The 26,315-nt window shown below is 38.3% G+C and overlaps 1 protein-coding gene across 1 annotated transcript in view; it reads right to left on the bottom strand.

Moving 5' to 3' along the window:
• Positions 1 to 26,315, bottom strand: part of TRPM6 (transient receptor potential cation channel subfamily M member 6) — a 136,327-nt gene that overhangs the window by 34,136 nt on the left and 75,876 nt on the right. Inside the window, 9 exon segments of the mRNA XM_059071598.2 lie at positions 137 to 260; positions 4,025 to 4,137; positions 4,270 to 5,402; positions 12,944 to 13,076; positions 15,906 to 16,099; positions 19,603 to 19,717; positions 19,922 to 20,096; positions 22,237 to 22,488; positions 23,785 to 23,913. Coding sequence (XP_058927581.1) covers positions 137 to 260; positions 4,025 to 4,137; positions 4,270 to 5,402; positions 12,944 to 13,076; positions 15,906 to 16,099; positions 19,603 to 19,717; positions 19,922 to 20,096; positions 22,237 to 22,488; positions 23,785 to 23,913 — 2,368 coding nt within the window.

Genomic DNA, 26,315 nt, shown 5'->3' on the forward strand with positions numbered 1-26,315 from the left:
ATTTTTCTAAGAGAGTGTGGTCATTCTCTCATCTCCCACTTGAAAGAACAGCAGGGACCGCCACTGGTCTAAAGATCATACCCTGAGAAAACACTACCAGAATTTTTGGGATTCAAGAGTGTAGACTGTTACATACTTATCTGACTAAATTTGGCAACTGGAATCCAGTTCTTGTTGCAATGCGGTTCTTCTGAGATCTTATTTTCTCCTGGCTCTGGGTTCAGTTGGTCACTTTGAGAGCAGGTGTTGACTGTTATGACCTGGAGAGAAAAACACTTGTTGGAACACAGTGACATTAATCTGAATGCGTTTTGAATCATATTAATAGAGGTACTATGTTGAAGAGGAGTGGTTGTTAACATTGGCTGCACATTAAAATCACCTTGAAGCTTTGAACTTCCATCACTCATGCTGGCAGGACCCAAGCATCCATGTGACTTTTCTATCTGCAGTCATGATTGAGAACCAGGGTGGGGAGCAGTTCTTAAACTTGAGTGTGCATCAGAATTACCCAAGACTGTGTTAAACCACAGATCACTGGGTCCCACCCTCAGGATCTGTGATTCAGTAGGTCTGGGGGGGAGGGAGAATTTGAATGTCTAGTATGTTTCCAGGTGGTGCTAAAGCTGATGGGAGACCACAGTTTGAGAACTACTGGTATAGAGCAAAACAACAAAAACTTAAGGGTTGGATCCAAAAGAACTTGTTAGAATTCTAGCTCTGTCACTTAGAAGCTATATGAACTGGGCAAATCATGTAATGTCTATGAGCTCCAATCCCTTCATCCTTAATAATAGATAGCCAATAATAATGGCTGCCTTATGTCCTTCCCAGGGGCAGAGAAGAAATGAGATAAATTGACAAACTACAGGACAACAAACAAATGCAAGTTATTAGTACTTGAGCTCAGTTATAATTTCTAGTTTAACTCTGGCCATTTTAACTATTTCCAAAATAACTCTATTTAAATTCATATTTTATGGGGTCCCAGCAATTCGTGGCATTTTCCCTGAAAGAAGAGTCTTATCAAAGCTAAGTCTCACCTCCAAAAGGTGATTTTACATAATTGATTCAATATTTATCTTTTTGCTTCTGCTTCTCATTCTAAAAAAGAGTTGAGGTGCTTTGAAAAATGCATACATGTTATTATATGGAAAAATACATGTAGAACAGAAAAATGAAGCAGGGCATTAAGATCATGAAAAGTGAAGTCCTGCAGAATCGTCAACTCAGATCTAAGGCTTCCTAACAATAAACAAAAAGATTTACTGAATGCAAATGAAAACATATCAGAATTTGTAGGATATAGCTAGAACAATGATTAGAAGGAATTTTATAGCACTAAATGCCTATACTAGAAAAGAAGAAAGTCTCGAATCAATGACCAAGGCTTCTACCTTAACAAACTAGCAAAAAAAACAAAAACAAAAAAAAAGGAGCTAATTAAACCCAAAGTAAACAGAACAAAGGAAATGATAAGGAGCAGAAATCAATGAAATAGAATTCAAAGAAAAATCAATGAACCAAGAGCTGGTTCTGTGAAAAGATCAATAAAGCAGATAAACCTGTAGCCAGACTAATCATAAGACAAAAAGAGAAAACACAAATATAAAATACTAGGAAAGAGAGAAGTGATGTCACTACAGATCTCACAGACAATAAAAGGATAATAAGATAATATTATAAAAACTTTATGCCAATAAATTTAAAAACTTAAATGGACAGGTTCCTCAAAAGACACAAAGCACACTCCAGAAGAATCACATAACCTGAATAACCCTATATCTATTACAGAAATTGAATCTGTAGTTAAAACTTTCCCACAAAGATGGTTTCACTGATTGATTCTACCAAATAAGTAAGATTTAAATAATATCTATACAAACTCACCCAGAAAAATGAAGAAGAGGAAACACTTCCCAACTCAGTCAATAAGCCCAGCATCACCCTGATACCAAAACCAGACAAAGATATTACAAGAAGAGAGATCTAAAGATAAATATTTCTCAAGAAAAAAGATGCAAAAAAATTGTATCAAGATTTTAGCAAAATGAATACAGCATCTAAAAAAGATAATACATCATGACAGTTGTAGTTCATCCCAGCAAGGCTGATTTAATATTCTAAACATTACTTCTAACATTATAAAATTAATTAATATAATTCATCATATTAACATAATAAAAATGAAAAACCATCTGACCATATAGGTTGACACAGAAAAAGCATTTGACAAATGTTAATATCCATTAGTAATAAAAATTCTCAGAAAAGTAAGAATAGAAGGCAAATTCTTCAACCTGATAAAGGACATCCACATAAAAACCCTACAGCTAACATCATACTTACTGCTAAAAGACTAAATACTTTCCACCTAAAGAGAAGAAACAAGGAAAGGCTACCTGCTTTCACCACTTCTATTCAGTATTGTACTAGAGGTACTAGTCAATGTAACTGGGCAAGAAAAAGGAATAAAATACATCCAGATTTGAAAGGAAAAAGTAATGGTATTTTCATTTGTAGATAACATCATTTATATAGAACATTCTAAGGAAGTAACAAAAAAACCCTACTCAAACAAATAAGTAAGTTTAGCAAGGTTGCAGGATACAAAATCAATATTTTAAAAATTATATTTCTATATACCATCAACAAATAATCAGAACTTAACCTAAATATAGACCTAAATATAAAATTCCTAGAAGAAAACGTAAGAGAAACTCAGTGATCTTGGGTTTGGCAAAATTTCTTAAACATGATATGAAAAGCATAGACATGAAAGAAAAAAATCAAATATTGGACTTCATCAAAATAAAAGTGCCCTATGTTTCCAAGGACATTTATGAAAAATAAAAGGCAAGCCACCAACTGAGAGGAAATATTTGCAAAACATATATCCAGCAATGGGTTTATATCTAGAATAAGAAATAAAAATTAAAAAAAAAAAACTCTTGCAACCTAACAAGACAAACAACGCAATTTTATTTATTTATTTATTTATTTATTTATTTTTGGCTGTGTTGGGTCTTTGTTGCTGCACGCGGGCTTTCTCTAGTTGTGAGCAGGGGCTACTCTTCATTGCAGTGCACAGGCTTCTCATTGTGGTGGCTTCTCGTTGCAGAGCACAGGCTCTAGGCACGTAGGCTTCAGTAGTTGCAGCACATGGACTCAGTAGTTGCAGCACATGGGCCCTAGAGCACATGGGCTTCAGCAGTTGCAGCGCATGGGTTCTAGGGCTCGCAGGCTTCAGTAGTTGTGGTGCGCAGGCTCAGCAGCTGTGGCTAGTGGGCTCTAGAACGCAAGCTCAGTAGTTGTAGCACATGGGCTTAGCTGCTCCGCAGCATGTAGGATCTTCCCAGACCAGGGATCGCACCCGTGTCCCCTGCATTGCCAGGAGGATTCTTAACCACTGCGCCACCAGGGCAGTCCCACAACACAATTTTTTAAATGAACAAAAGATTTGAATGGATATGTCACCAAAAAAGATATACAGATGGAAAATAAGCACATGAAAAGATACCTAGCAGCACTAGTTACTACAGAAATGCAAACGAAACCACTGTGAGATACCACTACACACCCACTAATATACTAAAATTAAAAAGACTGAGCATACTAAGGATTGGTGAGGATGTGGAACACTGGAACTCTCAAACTACTACTCATAAGCTGGTGGGGATATATGTTTCTTCTAGAATTAAACAAATACTTACTATAAGACTCTAGCATTCCACTCCTAAATATTTACCAAAGAGAAATTAAAACGTATGTCCACACAAAGACTTGTACACAAATGTTCATAACAGCTTTGTTTGGAATAGCCAAAAACTGAAAATAACACAAATGTCCTTCAACATATGAGTAGACAAATGAATTGTGGCAAATCCACTCTGCTGACTCTTAAATTCGCATCTTCATTCCTTCCAGGACAATGCTATTTTTTGTACGTGGCACTTTAGAATAGAGAAAAACCAAGCTAAGTTAGGATACTACCTCAATTGCCAAAAACATAAAAGACACTTACTGGCACCTGCAGTCCTTGTGTTTTCTTCTTTTTCTTTGACAATTTCCTATCCTTGGTTAGCATTTTTGCTTTGATCCATTTTGACTGTCCTATCTCTGAGGATTTTGAAAGATCTGTAAGGGAAATGATTTACATGAGAAAGTGTAAGATGGTAGGCGGAACCATTTTGTTTCACAGAATGGGGAGAATGAGAATGGTAGCAACGCAAGAATTTAATACTGGTTGTAAAAATGTTTACTTCTTACTTTTAATCTTACAGATCTTCAATTTCTCCTCTTTGTGCAATCTCAAACTCTGACTCCTAATGAAGGGCCTGTCTCTACGAAGGGGACTGATCCGAAGGGATGTGTTTTGCTGAAGCCATGGTCCCACCTCTGAGCAATCCCTCTGGACCAATCTTGTTGAGTTATCAGATAGGGATCTGTCCCGGATCTGCCTCTGACATTGTTCACTCTGTTTGGAGTCACAGTTACAAGTGGAGGCCAAGCAGGTTTGCCATTGTTTCTCGGTGCTAAACACACCAGTTTCATCGCCTTCTGAAAATGCCCAGTTCACATATCCACCTCCAGTTTGCATGCTCTTGACTTGGGAAGGGATGGAGGTCACTTTAATGGGTGCAGGTGTGCAAATCAATGTGGGTAGCACTTGCTCCCCCTTGTCTTGTCTGGCTGGTAACTGAGCAAGTGACTCATACTGCTCCTTGGTTTCCACCACTGAGCCCTGGGCTGAGACAACCGGGGTCTGCCACGTCACGTGAACAGGGACCTCATTCTGGGTGACATGTTCAGTTGCCAGCACATCTGTACCTGCTTCCAAAGATGGTCTGGACAGAGGCAAGTTGGTTTCTGCAGAATAAGGAACTTGCTCTAGATGAGAAGGGACCAGGAGAAATTGGCCATACTTTGGGTGTGCCTGCCTGTTCACGGACACCCCAGAAGCAACTATACTATTTTCTGTTTTTTGCTCTTCCTGGTCATCTCTTACATTGGAAAACTTTCTGTCTGTAATCTCAAGAAAGGGCCCTGTCTGCACTTGTGGGGGATGCCAGCCTCTGGCCAGGCTCCGCAGCAAAGAAGGGGGCATGCTATAACACTGGTATTTCTTCTTCCCAGAGATCTCCAGGCTGCCTAGAACCTCTGCACAGATGACATTGCTCCAGCTGTGGGGAAGTTTTCTGCAAATAGAATGCTTTCTGTTGGCCAGGAGGGCCTCATCCTCTTGTAAGGTGTCAACAGCAGAAAGGACTTTTAAAGTATCCACTGTCAGGGCAGAGAGGTCCTGCAGGTGTCCCACCTGGCTGTCCAAAGACAATAAGGAGTCCCTTATGAAAGACACCTTTTCATTCATTTCTTTCAGTTGGAAGCACATTTCTGTAACCCTAAGGGAAAAAGGGAGGGAAAAAACCAATAAACACAGTAAGCCAGTGGGAACTTGCCTTACTCTCTTCCTGTCCTGCTTCCATCCTTAGGTGGAAGGATCCTTAGCCTAAGCCACTTCCCAAAGTTAAGTCTGTCTCCTGCCTTCTTCTCTATCCAACACATACTCTCATCCCAGGTGATCTCACCCACTCCTGTAATTCCCACTATCACCTTAATAAGGAAAATTACAAATTGTATTTCTACCCCTTATTTCTCTCCAATATTTCAGAGCCACATTTCCAGCTTCCTGTTAGTTATCCCTTCAATCAATCAGCCCATTTGTATTCATTAATATATTCATTAATTTACAAGGCAAACATTTTAATATCTCTTATTGTCAAGCACTGTGCTATTTTGGTAGAGAAAGGAAATCCTGAGGAAGAAACTAGAATGATAGGAACAGAATCAATAATCAAATACATAATTAAAAAAAAATTACAGATCTTTTAGAATAATATTCCAAGTCTACAGTACAAACAGGCATCCCAACTTTCAAACAAAACCCATTTTAAGAGACCTACATTCAGACAAAGCCCGAGGCAAATTTTTAAATGACTTTGAATACTTTAACCCAAAATTATGATGTCTAGCCATTGATTCATGTAAAAGCAACACAAGGTACCTTCAGCTATGCAAGTACAAAAGTAAATTGCAAGTAGAGTCAAATTAAATGTAACAACTGATTTCATTTAGAGAATTAGAAAGAACAAAGAAAATATATCTGTATATATCTCTGTAAATACCTCTGTATGCGGATAGGTTTTGTTTTGTGTCCTCCCCACCGCCCCAAAAGGTATGTTGAGGTCCTAACCCCCAGTACTCCTAGAATGTGACTTTATTTGAAAGTAGGGTCTTTACAGAGGTAATCAAGTTAAAATAAGGTCATTAAGGTGTGCTATAAGCCTATAAAACTCATATCCTTTTAAAAAAGGGAAATTTGGATATAGAGGGAAGACAGTGTGACGATACACAGGGAGAAGACCACCTTATGACGGGAGTGATGCATCTACAAGCCAAGGAACACCAAGGAGTGTCAGCAAACACCAGAAGCTAGAAGAGGCGAGGAGAGATTTCTTTCCTAGAGCCATCAGAGAAAACATGGACCTGCCAACATCATAATTTCGGACTTCTAGCCTCCAGAACTGTGAGATAATAAATTTCTGTTGTTGTAAGGCACCCAGTTTTGGGTACTTTATTATGGCAGCCCTCATAAATTTATACAGTTATCTAAGCTTAACAATCAATAAAATAAATTATAAAATACTTATTTTGTGGTTACATAAAATGAAACTCATACACATGAAAATAAAACACAAAATTTTAAAACAAAAAATAAACAGGAAATTATTCTAACAAATACAGTGAGGTGTTTGTATCCCTTAAGTAGTCACAACTTTTTACAAATTGTTGAGGAAAAAAAATATAAAGACCCCAAAGGACATGAATAGATAATTCACAAAAGATAATGAAACGTGGTAAAATATCCAATCTCATTAGGTAAGCAGAGAAATTATCAATAAAAATAAGACAACGAGTTCGTCTACACTGTAACATTTTTTTAACCTAGCAAATTTTAAAAAAGAGATTTAGTGACTCAAGGTTGGCAGGGATACAACATTGGAAAGTTCAAATAGCCAAGACAAATAAAGAGGCAGGAATTTTACTATGCTAAGGCAGACAGATGAGATAGAATATTATGCAGCCATTAAAAATCATACTCACATTGTTAATAGTCATTTTCTTTGTCTATTTCTGATGGTAGGGGTAGGGATGTGGGTGTCGGTTGTGTTCTGCATTATATACTTTTAAATTTGGTATAAAAACTTTGTAAGTCAAGAAACAATAAAAATTAAAATATGTTTACAAGGAATATTTAATTACTTGGAGAAATGTTTTTGATGTGTAAGGTGGGTAGGGGGACAAAATGCAAACCCGTATAGTTTTAACTAAAAATATATGGAAGACTAAATGGAAAAAGACCAAATTTTTCACAGTGGACTCTAGCTTATGACATTTTTTTTCTTTCTTTTCTCCCTGTTTCATTCTTTTATTTGGAGGAAGGAGTATACTTTCTAATTTCCCCATAATGAAAATCTTTGATAAACAGGAATAAAGTGAAAAATTGCAAGGGAGGAAACCAACAGTTTCATGGCTGACATGACCGTATGCAGAAATAAGAAATTGCCCCCAGTCTTATTTGAGGGCTGGGAAAAGCAGTAATTATACCATGAAGAGCTTAGCACTCAGCTGTAGCAAGCACTGCCCAAAATAGTGTTAGACATCCCCTCTCTAGAATATATCTCAAGTCATATGGATTGAGAAATCTTCCACTTCTTTCTGGAAGCTTTGTAGATAGGAGTTAAAAAATAAAGAGGATGGTATAATTTTGATTATCACCTATGTGGGTGGAACCCTCTCTTGCTTCAACTTCTATGACTGCGTAGAGCCTTAGTAAAGGCTTCTTGACCCTCTGGAACCTATAATACTAGAATTGGCAAGGATGATGAAGAAAAGAGAACAAGATATATGTATATTCCCTTCCAAATATGCTTAATTAGAGCCTCTCCATCTAGTGCACTGTTTCAACTAATTCAAAAACTGTACAGTCCAAACAGCAGTAATAGAGACTCATTAAGTTCCATTAGCAGCAGTCACATGGAAGGGATACAATAGACACCAGCAACTATTCACAGCAACAGGTAACACTGCTACAATGGAGACTTAGACAACCGGGTCACTCTCAAATCAGGTCCTCTTGCTTTCATAGGCACTTTTTTCTAAAGCTCAATGTCATATGAAATATATTTTAATTATATTCCTCAGCCACCATCTACATTAATTTAATCTAGTCTTTTAGTCATTCTGATATGTAAAAGAAATTCTCGTAATTTGAGTTTCCTCTGCAAGGTTTGAGGGTGGTGGGAAAACCAGTATGGTTATTATTTCATTGTGGGTCTCTGGACCAGATATTGTAAAATGAAATTATAACAAGTATAATTATAATCATCATGATAACCATAATATTCACTGAGTGCTCATTATGTGCCAGGCATTTTACATTATTTTATTTAATCCACATGACCACCCTACAAGGTAGGCATTACTACTATCCCTTCATGAAAAGAGGTCACATGGCCAGTTACATGGTCAATGACAGGGTGAGGCTTCAAAACCAGAGAGTGTGACTCCATATTCAATGGCATTAACCACTGCACTCCAGCACCTCTCAGCAACTCAGCAGGGATCCAAGCAAAGTTCTATTGGGGTCCTAGAGTCCCATGAAGGGGTAAATGAATTGCACCCACATTTTCCATGCTGGCAGTTGTTCACAAAGGTTTCTCAGTAAGGTTTCATGGAGAAATGATGATAGGACCAGCTCAAACTATAACTCTACTGAGTCACAATGCCCGTTATGATAAAGTGTTTAAACTTTTTAAAAATGTAGTATTTCCCAAATATGACGTACCCAAACACGCTTAATATGGAAAAATACCTAGTTAACATCTTACTCCATAGAACAGAGAAAGGAAAAACACTGGCTTATGTTACTAGGGACAAAAAGTAACTGGCGTTCCAAATAGAGAAAGTAAGATATGGAACAGCCTTAATATGTTCTCCTTCCACTTTTACAATTCACTTAACTCTATAAAGATACAGGTGATCTCTTCTTCAGAGGTAGGCAAACATGCAAATATCTTCCTAACTTCCTTTCACTCCCTCTTCAAACTACTGCTCAGTTACCACTGGAAAATATTCTTCCCTCTCTCCCATACTTCATTTACAAGCTCCCCAGAATGACCTCAACAAGGACAACCATGTAAAAAGAGGGCTGGTGAGATAGCTCTATCAAGAAGGAAAATTGATCGACTGTGTTTTGAAGTTAAATTAGGGCTTCATAATCAAATGCTAGAGCCCTTGAAAGCATCTAGAATATTTTTCAGAAGCTACATAACCATCTACCATCTAATCCTTCTCTACTCGAATCCCAAGAAAAATATTCAAGATAAATGTGATAGCATATGATGATTACTGGTGTTCAGTTGACTATTAGTATTCTTATTAATTATTATTATTGAATTACTTTTTTAAAATGTCTTGTTCTCAAGTTTTTACTCTGTATTCACTTGACTCATGATACTACCTTCTCCTGGTTTTCCTTATACTCTTCTGATCAATTCTTTTTAGTCTTCTCCATGAGTTCCTCTTCCTCGGTCCATTATACAGGTCTCATCTCTCAGGGTGAGACCCTCAATCCACTGAGTCTCCTCACTCCACTTGCTTCCTGAGCATAAGCGCTTCCTCTGTCATAATTTTATTTTCCTAAAATAGGCAGATAACTCCCAAATTTCCTTGTCCAGTTCAAATTTTGCCCTAGGGCTTCAGATTCACATATGTAAAGCCTTCCAGACATCTCTGGATAAAGGCACCACCAGAATCTCAGGCTCAACAAAATCTAAACCTCATTGTTTTCCCCCACACCCTCCCTGCCATGCATTTTGAACTCTTTATCTTTTAGTGCCATCTTTTACCTAATTACCCTGCTACAGATATGAGTCATCCTGGACTTCATCCTCTCCCTTATCGCCACAGCCAATCCTTAACTCACCTCTTGAATTGTCCTCTCTAAATATGCCTTTATTCTCTTTGCTATGGCCTAAATGTTTGTGTCCCCACCTCTCAACAGTGATGGTATTAGTAGGTGGGGCCTTTGGGAGGTGATAAGGTCATAACAGTGGAGCCCTCACGAATGGGATCAGTGCTCTACTTTTTATAAAAGAGACCCCAACAGAGCTCCTTAGCCCCTTCCACCATGTAAGGACACAATGAGAAGTTTGTATCCCAAAGAGGGCCTTCACCTGACCATCCTTGCACCCTAATCTCAGTCTTCCAGCTAACTTTCTGCTGCCTAGAAGCCACTCAGTCTATGGTATTTTGTTACAGCAGACCAAATGGACTAGGATACCTTCTTTCAATGCTACCACCAATTTGGCTAGTCCTTGGGCATCATCTGTCTGCTGTATCAATCTCTCGAGTGGTCTCCCTCGTTCCAATTCAGACTCTTCAAATCCATGTGGTAACAACCCAGAAGGTAAATCTGTTTGACCACCTAAAATTTTTCCTTAGTTTATAGTGTAAAGTGAAGGGCTCTCCATGACCTTGTTCCAGTGCATAATACTGGGGGGCGGAGGTGCCTATCTTGACCCATCTTATCTATTTACATCCCTTTTCTTAAGGTTTGGAAGGGAATTTGTATTTTAGAAGAAATTATACTCAAAAAATTGAAGCCTAATTTTACATAATAATAGATAACTTTCACTGCTCCCTTACTATCCATTAGCACACTGCCACATAGTTCATCTATATTATCCCATGGAATCCTCACAACAGCTCTAAAAGGTAGGTCTATTTTTGTGTCCATTTTACAGAGAAGAAAACAAGGCCCAGAGTAAACTTGCCCAAGTACACATAGCTAGAAGGAGGACTTCATGCCGGCTCTGTAAACTCCTATCTGGGTACATGTTTCATACAAAGCAGAACTAAGCTGGCCTGCAGGACTCCATGAGCATAGCTACAAAGGAGGCAGAACGTGTGGCAAGGGGAAAGGGAAAGAAGGAAGCTCACAGAGTCTTGACCTAAAGATATGATTTAAGTAAAATAGAATGTTGTGGGTTCACAAATTGTTATTTGATACTCAATTTTCCCCTCAATATTAAAATTTGATCTGAAATTCAATCAGCTACCTAAAATGTATTTACATAAATATGGCATTAATTTTAAAAGTTCAGAAATAAGTCATATGCTAAAGGTGACCATTTAGAAAGTTCTTAACGTGATTCAATTTTAAATAAAGCCATATTTAAGGATTCACTATCTATCTATTTGGACATCAGAAAATATATATGCATAATTAGGTATAACATTTTACAGTCTGATCCGTGTGCATTCAAAAGTAAGAGAACCCATTTAACATCTGCCAATTTGCTTCCAATTAAGAAAGCAGATGCAAGAGGGAAGAGATATGGGAACATGTATATGTATAACTGATTCACTTTGTTGTAAAGCAGAAACTGACACACCATTGTAAAGCAATTATACTCCAATAAAGATGTTAAAAAAAAAAAGCAATGCTGCATTTTAAAAAATGCATATAATCACGGGGACTTAGTTAATAATACTGTATTGTACATTTGAACGTTGCTAAGAGAGTAGACCTTGAACACTTCATCACAAGAAAAAGAATTGTATAGTGATGGACATTAATGAGACTCACTGTGGTGATCGTTTCACAATATACAAATATTGAATCATTATGTTGTATACTTGAAACTAATATAATGTTATATATCAATTATTTCTAAATTTTTAAAATGCATACAATCACACGTAGTCCATATTTTGATCCAGTGCTGTGTACCCACAATTAGTGGCACATGTATGGCAGCTTTGACCTACGAGCTTCTATGTTTGTCCACTTTCTCCAACATGCCTCCTCCTCTTTCCTCAAGCCTCTGAATGGCCCCCCCAAATCACACACATCCACAAACACCCTCAGCTGATGACTGCCGTGAGAACTGCATTCCTGCAGCCTGGTTGCATCCTCTGGAGCACTCTCCATATTCTCTCCTGGCCCCCACCATTAACTGCCCTTCCTGAGGACTTCACTCAGCAAATCACCTCCTCCCTCTGGCTCCTGCAGTTTCTCCCTTGCTGGTAGATCTTTTCCAGGAACAAATATATGACTTTTATTATCTCCATATGAAACAAAACAAAAGAAGCACACCATATCCCCATACCCCTCTTTACCTCCCTTCAGAGTAAAACTTCTTAGAAAAATCTGCCTCTAATCACTGTCTCTACTGCTTTTCACCCTCCATACACTTCAGTGAATCTGCCCTCAACTCCACTGCACAAGCGCTAGTCAGGCACCCCGAGACTATGACTCCATGATTCCCAGTGCAACCAGCACTCTGCTGCTCCTGGACTCACCTGCATCCACGTTTGCTGCTCCATCCCACCTCCCTCAAGTCTCTCCTCCTCAGCTGCCTAAGAGCGACCCTCCTGCACCAGGCTCCCCAAACGGTCCAACCCAACCCCCAACTCCAGCAGACCCTTCACCACGATCCATCTCTATTCCCTTATACTACTTTTTTTCCCCTTCATTGCTCTTTTACTGTCTGACATTAAATTACATATGTCTTTTTTGTCCTTCACTCCACCCCCACCCCTCCACATGCATGCACTAGAATGTGAATGCTATGAAGGAAGGGCCCCTGCTCTCTTATTCACCATTTATCTCCACTAACTTAGAAGACTGCCTGGAACATAGTAGATGCTCAATAAATGTGCACTGATTACATGAATATTATACGATACTAGAGAAATTTTTAGAAAATCAAAACCTCTGGGTTTTAAAAGTGGGCCTTTCTACTTTTTCAGACATTCTAGTAGAATCAGGTTTAGGTAGCAGTTTAGAGGGTGAAAATACATATATAACTTTTACCTTTCTGACGTCACTCGGATTCGTTCCTCACAACTACAATTCAGACCTTCCATCTTCTCATGGAAGTATTTTTCCACACACTGTTCTTCAAAATTGTGAAGTATTTTCAGATCTTCCTTACTCAGGTAGAGTTCTATGGAAATAAGTATAGTGCATACAAAGAATCATTATTCATCCTCCATAGGAAGCTGATACAGTGCCTGAGTGACTTTTCTTCCATTGGTGTTAAAAATGGATAAAACCATAGCTTGCATGATAATAGTTTGCTGCCTTGTCACACTGCATTCCTAATATTAATTGGGAAGCACTATGTAGAAATAACTGGAAACACCAGGCTGGGTCTTTCCTTTTTGTCCTATAAATAGATGTGGGAATTTGAAGGTAACTCGTGGAACAGATACATTATCTTCAATATTTTCTTAAATTAGACTAGTTTTACACATAAAAATTCACCACATTTATATGCATATGGAAGTTCTCCCACCAACTGGTTTATCTTTCAAAATGACAATAAGTAACCTACAGGTTAAAATCAAGGTTAGAAGAAGTCAAAGTCTGTTGAACTTAATCCAGTAAGTATAAGAAAGTTTTACCTTGCTGCACTGAGTTTATATATACACTGAGTTTGTATATACTAAGTTCTTCTATTAAAGAAAGAGACATTATGACCAGTCAATGGCCAATCAAGGCTATACTTCTTCCTTGACAATTACAATTAATTCATTAAAAGACATGTCATTTCATGACATTATGAAAGTAATACAATTCTACATCAAACTTCAGCAATCACATTTGGTTTACCACCTTGACTCTTACTCTGACCTAGCAGAAAAATGCATTATCCTTTGAGCAAGTTTCTAATACTTGTTAAATATAAAAATGCTGTTGCAAAAAGGGTAAAATTGGAATATTCTCTTCCTTCAATCATTTCACCTAAATTAGGAAAAAAAAGAACCATTAAAGCTCTCCAGAATTTATTAGAAATGCAAATGTTCTGTAATTTTCCAATAAAATGAGAGACAAAAATATTCTTTCAAAAGATGACTAAAAGAAAATACTCAGCCATAAAAGGTGTTCACAACTCAAAGGTACAATGTTTTCTGATTTTTATGGCTTGGAAGCATCTTTCAGACACCAAAAAAAATCCCCATCCCCACTCAACTCTAAATGAGTGTTTGCATTAAAGAATCTTGTATGAGTAAGGAACTTTAGAATTGTATGATCTGAGCCTTCTGTGGATTCCTGAGAGCAAGCAACCCACAGAGCAGTGCCAATGATAGGTGCAGCTTGCAGTATGTGGCACGTTCTTGTGACTGTCCACCAGGTGGCACTGCTGCCCGTGTGCAAACGTCTTGATCCTCAATATAGAGAATCAAAGGCAATCTCACAAAAATTCAAGAATTTCCGAGTTCAGGGTGAATGTACCTCTGTCCATCAGAATATTTCCTCGAGTTTTATACCAGAATCATCCTATAAGCTCAGATCAAGGTAAGCCCAGGAAAGCGTTGTTTGTTATGGTGCTAGAAAACGGGGCCAAATCCTAGCTAATCCCAGGATCTCTCACATGGTTCACACTCTCCTATTAGATTACAGTTGTTCTGGGATGGCACTCCATTAGAAGCTGGTAAATTATAATATAAGCCTTTAAATTAACTTCAGTTGTGCTCTGACTTCCATATAAAGGCTGAATCTCTTAGGGGAAAGAAACGGAAAAGAAAAATAAATCACCAAGTGACTCAAGAGAAGAAAAATACTTCACGGAGCCAACTATAGCAGGAGCAAAAGCATGTCACCCTGTCAACCTTGTGATAACATCTGTCCTCCTAAGGGCCCACCAAAATGTATAAATAGTCCACGATCCCTTATCTGAAACTCCTGGAACCAGTCCATTTCAGAATTCAGAAGTTTTCTAGTTTGGGAAAGGTAATATAGTGCATATGCCATAAATGAAGTAAAATCCCTAGTTGTAGGTAGGGCAATACCCTGAAATCAAACACATCATTTCTGCAGCAAAAAATCAATGAATATCCATACTACAAGGGATAAAGAGGATAAATGGCTTACATTAGTCCCGTTAGCCTCTTCTGTCCAAATGAGTCTTTCTCCAACTTATGAAGAAAAAGAATTTCCATTTTCAAATGTATTTTGAATTTAGGGATTGAGATAAAGGATTGTGAATTTATGCTATCCATTTCCTCTATATCTAGGAATTATCTAGAAATGGGCCTAGTACCAGTGGGCCTAGAGGAACTACGAAAGATCTCTGAACCACAAGAAGGAATGTTCTCTTATGACAATTAGTATGACAGTCATATCATGCAGGCAATATCTGGATAAGCAAAATGAACTAGGAAAAGCTCAAAATATGTCGAGTTAAGCTTTGCCAAAAAAAAAAAAAGAGAATCCACATTTCTGCATCCTGAGTTGAAGTTCTTGAAAATATGAAACATCTATAAAGAATCACCTCCATATTCAGTAGATTAGAGAACCAGAGAGCCATGATTCTGGTGAATAAATTAAGCAAAGTCTGGTTTATCTATTTCCCTTAGTCCACAAGACCTTCTGTATCCTTTCGATTTGGATTCCATCTCCAACAACAGGGAAATAAGTATGGGTCTCTCTGACTACTCTCTAGGAGTTATTCTGACGTCTTCCCAGCTAAGCAGAGTAAAAACACGGGGTTTTCCAGGCGACAAAAAGCCTTTACACATTCAAGCAGAGATTCTGTTCCTACCTATTCCTTTCTTTCAAAGTATCAGCTACTTTTAGCAAAAGGTACTACAACCACATAATGATATCCATGTATTTACTTAGACCCAGGTGCTTAGCTTATACTCTTTTGTCAGTTAACTCCCAGAGCCTTCCATCCTGTGCCCTGAATTTAATCGACAACGTTCCAGGTGTCTTCACCTTGGATCTCCACCCTTGCACTCTTCCTCCTGCCCCACCAATGAAAACTTACTTAATCCAACATCACCCTCTTCTTGGTCATTTGGAGCTTGGTGATGGCAAAGACGGCGAAGGAGGAGACCAATGTGACTCAGCAGGATAAAAGGCGGGGGCAGCCAAGGCTTCTCATGGTAGGTCATGATGTAGCGATAGCGATTGTATTTCCACAGGTTATTTGAAATGGATTTCAGATCTATGTAAACGTTACTGTAAGTTGTAGTAAGAGAGGGACAGTGTTTTAATATGGAATCCTGAAACATAACAGTTAGATTATTGCTTTATTTTCCAACTTTTATGATTGGTTTTCCTGACATGGACGGTAGTTAGCCAGTAAAAATAATCTCCATTGTATTTATGATTCTTCTTCCACCAAACACCATACATTAATCAACTTCTACAATAAAATATGCTAATCAGAATAAGCAAAAGGTAGAAATTACAATCAGAGAGAAGAAAATGCCAACATTTTAAATGCAACGAACAGAAACTGTCCTCTGGAAGTAACATTATTCTTGAGTCACCATCTCTTCTCACATAAGAAGATCTTTTCAGTCCATAATTCATCATTCATGGTAAACAGCTTTAATGTCCCTCTATATCATCAACCTTATTAAGAGATTCTCCTAATGTCAAATGTGAGAAGTGCCAGAATAATCTTAGTTAAAACATTCAAACGAAAGAATATTAATGAAGGAGAAGAGATGGAAGCAAAAGCAATTCATCCTAAAATAAGTCAATAAGCAGAGCTTCGATTCAGCAGCTAGATCAATTATTTACATTAACCCTACAATAAAAGTGACTCATTATTGGTAGGCCACCTTGGGATTTTTCTCCCTTTAATTATATCAGTTATAATATGCAGATAGTGCAGTAAATATGTTGATATTATAGAACTTGTAATAGAAGTTGTGGTGAGTGGTACAAATTCTCAAACAACATATCACCCTTAACCATTTAACTTTAAGTCTATAACATGATATGGGTGGGGAGGACACAACAGAATATCCATCTTAATATTTTGCTTAGGCTAATATGTAATTTATTTTCTTTAGAGAAAGATGGCAGAGAAGTATTTGAGAAAGGCAGCCACATTTGGCAAAGAAAAATGCAGGTAACCCTAAACTGCAGTAATGATAAAGAGAAGGAACCTGAACTCTCCTGGAGAAATCCAGCTTAAGATAAGAGGAGGAGGGACGTTTCAGAGTTCATAAAGTAGATGAAGGAAACATTGACGACTGACTGAGTTTAACAGTAGTTCTCAAAGTGCAGTCACTGAGTCAGCAGCACTGCATCACCTGAGAACAGGTCAGGAATACAGATTCTTGGGCCCTGTCCCAGAATGACCCAATTAGTGATCTGTGTCTCAGTGAGTCCTCCAGGTAACCCTCCTGCACGATCAAGTTTGAGGGCCACCAAAATTACATGTTACTCCCACTCCAAGTGTGATCACAGCCTGCCCACCAGCAGGTGGCGACCTTCACAGTGTATTTCAGGTTCTTTGTAATTACAGAATCTGGAAAGGGGTCTTTGGACAAGTAGTCCCATCTGGGGTTGCTCAGCTTGCGTCGTCCTCAGTGTATTCATCTCAGTGAGAAGATTGGCCTGTGGGAGGATTTGTCAGCCTCCCTTTTGACACCTGACGTTTTGAAACAAAAATCTCTTACCCACTCTTAATGTTATTTGAAATGTCAAAAAAATAGCTACAGTAATTAAACACCAGCAAATGTTACAAGTGCATAAAATGGTGAGGCTAAAGAGAGATGATAGCTATCATATAATCTTGTAACAAGCAAAAGAGTGTTTTCCCCATATATAGGCACAACAGTCCTTTTTGTGTGTGTTCTGATTTATTTTGCTTGCCTTCAGCCTTTATCTCCTCCACTTTCTTTACTTAACTTCTATGCATTGATTTCCCTTTTCTTATCTATCTCTCTTCAGTGAGATAATTAATGAATAAAATACCTAGTACAGTCAGTACCTGGCATAAAAGAGGCATTCAGAAAATACTAGTTTCTTCCCATCACTTCACTTGATTTCTTTCATCCATTAAACAAATATGTGCCAGGCACTCTTTTCAGTGCCTGGGATAAATTCATGGGCAAAAAAGGCCCCCCAAAACGCCCCCAAAACCAAAAGAACAAACTTGTTCTTGTGGAGCTTATATTCCAGTATAAGAGATAAACGGGGGAAAAAATACAATATACAGATAAATTATAAAATATATTTGTATATATAAGTGGGTAGTATAAAGAAAGAAGAGTAAGGGGGACCAGGCATGCCAAGGAGATGGTAGAAGGAAAGGGGGCTGCACTTTTAAATAATATCCTTAGGTTAGGGCTAATCAAAGAGGGGACATTTGAGCAAAGGCTTGAAGGAGGTGAGGGAATGGACCACATTGATATCTGGGGGAAGAGCATTCCAGGCAGAGGAAACAGCAACTACAAACACCCTTGTGTTGTTTGAAAAACTGTGAGGGGCCAGTGTGGCTGGAGAGGCATGGATTCGGGGAACAGTAGTGTGATGAGTGATTGGAGAAGTAGCAGGGAAGATAGGTCATTGAAGAAACTTTGACTTTTACCCAGAAGGAAATGGGGAACCTTGAATGGTTTGGAGCAGATGAGTGACATCATCTGACATATGTTTTAAAGGTCATTAGGAAACAGTGTGATTAATCAATTAATTAATTTTAAAAATTTAAGTGTCATTAGGGCTACTGTGTTGAGAACAGAATATAGGGGCCAAAGACAGAAGCAGAGAAATAAATTAGGAGGCTTTGTAGTAGTAGCAGTGGGGTGGTGAGAGGCGGTTGGACTGATGATCTATTTGAAGATGGAGTCAACAGGTATTCCTGACAGTCTGGAGTTAGAAATATGAGACACATTAAGAATGCCAAGGTTTTTGGTCTGAACAATGGGAAAGATGAAGCTTTGACAGAAACATGTGGTCTTCCTTATAGATTTGGGGAAAGACTACAAGCAGAATAAATGTATGTTGGGAAAGAGGGGAGATCAAGAATTTGGACATCTGAAAGTTCAGAAATCTATTGGGTTGGCCAAAAAGTTCATTCGGGTTTTTCCATAAGAGGTGATGGAAAAACCCGAGCGAACTTTTTGGCCAACCCAATATTATACATCTGACTGGTAATGGAACAGGAGAGCTGGATCTACAGGACTGAAGTTCAAGAAAGAGATCTAGGCTGAAGATATAAGTTGGGATTTGTCAGTATATATATATATATATATATACAGGAAACTGAATAAGATCACCAAAGTGTAAACAAAAGGTCTGGGCCCAGGGACATTCCAATGTTAAAAGGTTGAAGAGAATATGATGATCCAGAAAAGAAGACTGAGAAGAAGTGAAAAGTGATAAAGAAGAAAACAGAGAATGAGATATACTGAGAGCCAATGAAGGGAAGTTATCAAGGACCCTTTAAACAACTTTCAGCCTCGTCAATTGTTACTCTCCATGATTGCTTAATTACAGTGTATGATCTCCTTTCAGTCTGCTTTTATTACACTCTTTATTTATTGTTTTTTCTCTTCTCATACTCTGCTGCCTTCCTGCCAGTAGTTCCATACCCATATTTTAAAACCATAGTAATTAAACATGAAACACACTAAAAACAAAGGTCACATGTGAATCTTTCAAAACACCTATACCCATTTTTGATTCATACAAAATAACTGTATTTGATTTAAATAACCTACTTGAAGAAAGCAATCAACAGGTTCACCATGATGATATATTGCACGAAGAGGTAGACAGCTTGCAGGAATGGAGTAAGAAAAGAACCAGGAGGGCAGGATGGCTGGCTTGAACAAACTACAAATAAAGAATTTAAAATAATGAGAGATAAGGTGAATCATAGTCCTATGACTCTAGACAAATATTTAGCATATTGACTTAGCAGAATACCACAAACTCTTGACATTTTTAAGATTCAGATGGTTGTTTTCCAGGGTTCTTTATTACTCTGAGTATCTACAAAGGTTCAATTGCTGCATAGTGGCAGAATCCTCTACGTACCATCTATATCTGAAGCATAGACTTCTCCATAGATCATCCAGTATGGCTCAAACACAATATCTCGAGCAAGGCTCCAGGATGGAGGCTCCTTTGGTGAAAGGATGGCCTTGCGTGCCACTCCAAAGCTCAGCAGGACGATGGCCATGATGATCACAATGTAGAACATGTTTGCTGTCTGCAAAAAAGCATGGCACAGCCAGAAGTTTTCTACAGATTTGAAATTTAAAACAAATCAAACACCTGCAGCCATCATAATTATACCTGCCAATAATAAGACTGTCTAGTCATTGATCAAAATGCCTAGTCCATGAATAGCTGGATTTCCTTTGGCTAAAACATTTTGTTTTCTCTGCACAGTATATGTTTCATGTCAATGTAGTCTACGGAGTAATTTAACTGTGCTAACTGTAGAGGATCTGTGCTTCTTTTTTTAAGATGTGATGAAATATGAATAGCTTTTGATTAGCTAATATCTAACTTTTTATCAGAGATTAGGAAAAGAAAAAAAAATAGGGATATTCAAATTAGTAAAATGGCTCCTTATTCCCAGGATTATCTACAGGAGTTAGAGTCTGAGAAAATGATCAGGCCAAGAATCTGCTCCGAGGTACTGAACTCCAAGATACTGACCATCCTAATGAAGTGAAGAATTTTTTTTAAAGATACAAAAACAACTATAAAATTATGTTTGTTAAATCCAGTGGTTCATTAACTCCCAAACACGTACTCTTTGTATTAAAAGTAAGCCTGATTGTTATAATGCACAATGGAGCACATACAGTACACACATGTACTATACACACATGTATATATAGCACATGTACTGTAATTTTCTAAAGGCTCTTTTATTTTTTATTTTTTATTTTTTTTTAATTTTTTTTTTTTTGCGGTATGCGGGCCTCTCACTGTTGTGGCCTCTCCCGTTGTGGAGCACAGGCTCCGGACGCGCAGGCCTAGCGGCCATGGCTCACGGGCTTAGTTGCTCCGCGGCATGTGGGATCTTCCCGAACCGGGGCACGAACCCGTGTCCCCTGCATCGGCAGGCGGATTCTCAACCACTGCGCCACCAGGGAAGCCCTAAAGGCTCTTTTAAATAATTCATTTCAATTACTAAATGTACATCAGTTCAACCCACTTGTTCCCTGTGGCAGAGACATACTCCATGAATATTCCATGAGCTTCCCTTCTATGAGGCAGGAGCCACCTGACCTATTCCTGGCCAATAGGCTGTAGAGTAACAGTGATTTGAGTCACTTCCCATCCAGAGCAGTTAAAAGCTGTTAGATGTTCTCCATCCCTCTTATTCCCTGTCATAGGAAACCTCAGAAGCCACATGTCAACACACCTATGTCCCAAGATGGAGCGATTTAGGATCCCTGAGTCACTGGGTAGAGGGCAGCCTCCATGAGCATACATCAATCTTCATATCAGGGAGAAATAAACTTGTGCTTAAGTCACTGAGATACAGTGATTACCTCAGCGTAACCTACTGAATTAATAACAATGTCACCAAGACCAGAGAAAATATTGCTGGTCTAAGAGAAAAGTATAAAATAAGAAAAATCTATCTTTGGAATCCTGGAGGGTCTCCCTTTTCTGTCTTCTTCCTTTGTTTCAACACTACCTTTCCTTCTCAAGAACTTGCCCCTTCCCTGCCAGTGAGTATTCCAGAAGAAAAAGCAAAGTTGATCTTGAGATACTGTCCTTCTTAGGTCCTGTGCAAAGCCAGTTGGACAGGGCTAATACAAGTGCACAGTGAGCTCAGATGGCAGACAGAGTCAGGTAGCCCAGATTTGAATCCTGGCTCCCCGACTTATGCCTTTGGGAAATTTACCTGAACTCCATTTCCTTGAACATAAAATGTGGATAATAAGAGTACCCATGTCGTAAAGTTGTTTTGAAGATTAAATGAGTTAATACATACAAAGTACTTAGAACAATGTGTGGCCCACAGTAATCACTATTTAAGAGTTGGCTGGGGGTGGAGAGATAAAAAGACAAGTCAATATTTCAGCAGAAAAATATTATTGGTGGTAGCCTCACAAAAATTTGGCCCTCAGGAATTACTGTGCTCAGAGACAAATATGATTCAACCCCCCATTATCTGGCCCTAACGAAAAGGGTAAGCTGAGTATTGTAATCAACTACCCAATATGCTATCCAAGGACATTTGTTAAATATGAGTTTATGGTTATAAGGAAAGTGGGGATGAAGTGTGTGCTTCTTTAAATAATTTCAAAAGTTAAACCAATGTATGTGAACCATGAATGTAGAACTGTTAAAGAACACCAGATTATACAGCAGACTGTACTCACCATTTTTGCAATCATGGTCACATAGGGACCAGCATGTTGATTCACAGCAAAGAAGTCCAGGAGCCGTGAGAACCAGAATATGATGTCAATGCAGTATATTAGTCTTCCCGCCGTGTAAAAAGGAGGGTCACCCCACCGAAGGCCAAAACCCACCAAAAACAGGCCAGTAGCCACAGTTTCCATCAGATTCCAGTACTCGCTAATCCATACCTTCACCTTTTGAGTAAACTTCCCAGGTTCTGAAATATAGACCTAAAAGATGAAAGTAAGAGGGGAAACTTAAAGAATGGGTTATAACCCAAGATCAATATGATCTTTAATACATCAACCGTCCTTTTAAGGAGTATTATGAATCATGCCAAACCTTAGATCATAAGGGGATTTTGGAGACGTAAGTTATCCTTGGGGAATGAATTATTTAAACAATTCTATAAATGTAGTTTAATCTCACTGTTAGTACTGGCCAGCTATTTAAAAACAAACTAGAATTTTTTTAAAAAAAGAAAAGTTTTTCTAGCTTTCATTAATCCTAAACTAACACAGGGAAACACCAAGACATTTAAAACTTAATATTGCAATGGAATATAGCTGTAATTCCATTTCATGACGAATAGCCTAGTGCAAAGAAACCAAAGAATACTGTAATCTGTCCCCACTACTGCTATTTAGTGAGTAGTTAGCAAATTACTCAGAACATGATATTAGAATTCACTGTTATAAGAAATTACCCCTGCAACAGAATATCAGACAAACTGAAATGTAAAACAGTAAAAAGCCATTTTCCCTGAAGCATAATAAAAATGGTAGAATTCGGATAATGTTTTTCTGCTGAATTGTTTTCTACATAATATACAAGGTTGGTCATATTAGCTCTAGGACAAACTCATTGTATGTAAATGCACAGAGGTAGAGAGAGATACATATACAATGATATCTAAAACAGCCTAAGTCATACGGTATGTGATTGCAGTTATAACTGGATAGGAATATTCATTCCTTTTGTTTTAAGTGACTCATTGCAAACTAAAAATGAAAAGTTTGCTTTGCTTTGTTTCTTGGACTACTTGCCCCAGAGGAATTTTTATCTTAAATGTTCAAAAATGTTTAGTAGGAACTTTCAAAACCTATAAATGAATTCTTTACACATTGCACAACTTTAGCCATTTATGTGCCACTCTGTGACATGAAAGCAATAATATGCAAGTAATGTTAGGCTATTAAAAAATCAACTTTATAAAGAAAAAACACTTTTGGGTCAAATAGTTGGAGGGTCTAAAAACAACTAGATACCATCACTCTAGAACTGATAAACACACTAAGATGTCCTCTAAAATAACTGCTTTCAAAGAGCAGCAACCAACAGAAAGTATTTGTCAACAATAAAAGGCCGAGATCAGAAATTTTCCCCCTAATTACCTTTCCTGTAGCATACAAATCAGGATCGTTGCCTGACTCACCCTCATGCTTGACCTCTCCATTTTCATTACCCAAGCGCAGAACACGTCTAGCAGAGGTATGCAGAAGGTAAAGGTAGAAGGAATAACTCACCTCCCTGACTTTCTCAACGGCATTGGTGAAGATGTAAATGATAATGAGCCACTCTTGCACAGTGGGCTGGGGTTGCATCTCCACCAACACGGTGTAAGTGAACAGCATGAGGAATGCCAAATACACCATCTGTGAGGGGGACATGGATTCCCTGGACATGAGTGAGAGTCATAATGGAGGATGCCAAGCAGACACGGACCCAAATGAACAGAAACACACACATGAACTTCACCATGAAAATATAACTGGGACCACCCTCTGATTATTGATGACATAATTATCAAAGAAGGCATAAGAATCCACAGTTTTCTATTCTAGGAATTTGTGGAAGGAAAGAAGATCACTGTTCTCAAATGCATGGAAATGGGCACGGTCACATCTTGTTGACTCCTGACCACAATTTTCAGAACCCTGCACATTCCGTCATGGACACAGTCAGGCCAAGAGCAAGCCAAGAGAGAATCACACACCTTCCCCTCCATTTAAAAAGAAAACGTGTGTCCCAAGAATGCCAAAGGAGCAGTGTTAGTAGGTGCCTATTTTCAAATATAATAAATTGTGATATTTACTATTGCTGGGAGTTTTATTTTATGCTGATTAAAATATTCTGGTTACCATTTATGGTCTGGGTTCACCTCTTCTAACACATGACTCACTGGGCCTACACAGATTACAGAACTTAGCCAGGCAGCTGTTTCATGGTCCTGATCTTTCCGTAAGTGAGGAGTTCCCAAAACAGGCTATGCCACCTAGAGGCTGCTCTGCCCAGAGCATTCAACCTAGACCTGCAGGAAAATGCCTCACTAATGCCACTTGCCAGGCTGGTGGAGTGTGATCTCTGACGCAGGCCGATGCCACTGCATACAGAGTATGATAACTTCCATAATGCAAGTCTACTAAAGGCATGACAGGAATGCAGAGGATGAAGCTGGATTTGAGACTTGGAGAAAGAGGTACATCAGTTGAGTCTTGTAGGATGAATACAATTTCCAGATAAGCAGATAAAGGAGGACACAGTTTTCCATTTGGAAGTGGCAGAACAGAAATTAAAAAAGCTTAGAGGCTGGAGGTTAAAGAGCCAGAAAAGTATACATTAGTATAATAGAAGGAGAAAGAAGACAAGATACAAAAGGGAATTTTTACAAAAACTGCACATCCATGAGATGCAGATATGTAAAAGACAGAAACATATTTATAAACATTAAGCATAATCCTTCTAGTGAATTTTAAGCATTTGTGATAAACTGTTAAGTTAAAATGGTTTAAAACTGCTGTGTACACTACGATCTCATTTGTGGAAAAATTTGAAAATATTTGGATAGAAAAAAGTTGAAAGCAGATGTTAAGAATTGCTATCTCTGGGTGCTAGAAATACAATAAAATTTGATTTTTTTTTCTTAAAAAAAAATTTCTGGTTAGTGGAAATGTATTGTCCAATTGTGAGTCTTTGTAGTTAAAGACTGTTGACGTTTTTATCTACAGCACTTAAGCACTCAGCCTGACACATGATAGACATTCAAGAAATGTATGTTTAATTACTGTGTATATTAAACCTAGATTTCCAGTCTATTCAAAGAATTAAGACACGGTAAACACGTACACACAGATACACAGTGATTCATAGCTTTGTGATCTTATCTAACATTCTTATCTTCTTACAATTCCCAGAAGTAGAATAACTACACACACATTTAAAACTGTGACACATATTACTAAGTTGCCTGCCAGAAAGGCCTTATCAGTTTCCACAATCACCAACAATGCATGAGATGGTGCAGTCTTTTCAATAGCTTCAGAGACAATGCACAGTGCTAGCTAATATACACATATTAAAAATCCCAGATCAACAGAGAGAAAAGTGCCTATGTGTGTGTTCCTTCCCACAAGAATCATATTATTTTAACCTGCCCTATTGCTCATCTTTTTGAGCTCTACCTAAGTTTGATAAGTCTTCTTCTAACCTTAGTTCTATATAGAGAATGGCTGAAATCACTTCTTACTATACCATTTTTGTGTGTGTGTGTGTGGTACGCGGGCCTCTCACTGTTGTGGCCTCTCCCGTTGCGGAGCACAGGCTCCGGACACGCAGGCTCAGCGGCCATGGCTCACGGGCCCAGCCGCTCCACGGCACGTGGGATCCTCCCCGACCGGGGCACAAACTTGTGTCCCCTGAATCGGCAAGCGGACTCTCAACCACTGCGCCACCAGGGAAGCCCTGACTATACCATTTGATATTATATACAACAGGTGAATTTCAGGCAGACATATAGCATTGCCTATGAGTTAAGAAGCTTAGTAGAGAAGCATATAAAAAAGTTAAAGTAAATTCTATTAATTCTATACTTCTCTAGGTCTATGTTTCAAGGGTTAATATATTTGATGACCCCTTAGGAACATAATTTAAATAAATTTATACTATTAAGCAGTCATTTTTTACACTGTTTTTCATGGTGGCCAGGCACTAAAAACACTGTAGATATTGGTGGTATTGCTTCCGACTCTTCTTTTTTTTCTTTCCAATTCTTAAAGAG

The sequence above is a fragment of the Kogia breviceps genome, chromosome 8 (genome assembly GCF_026419965.1).
Source record: "Kogia breviceps isolate mKogBre1 chromosome 8, mKogBre1 haplotype 1, whole genome shotgun sequence".
Lineage (NCBI taxonomy): Eukaryota > Metazoa > Chordata > Mammalia > Artiodactyla > Physeteridae > Kogia > Kogia breviceps.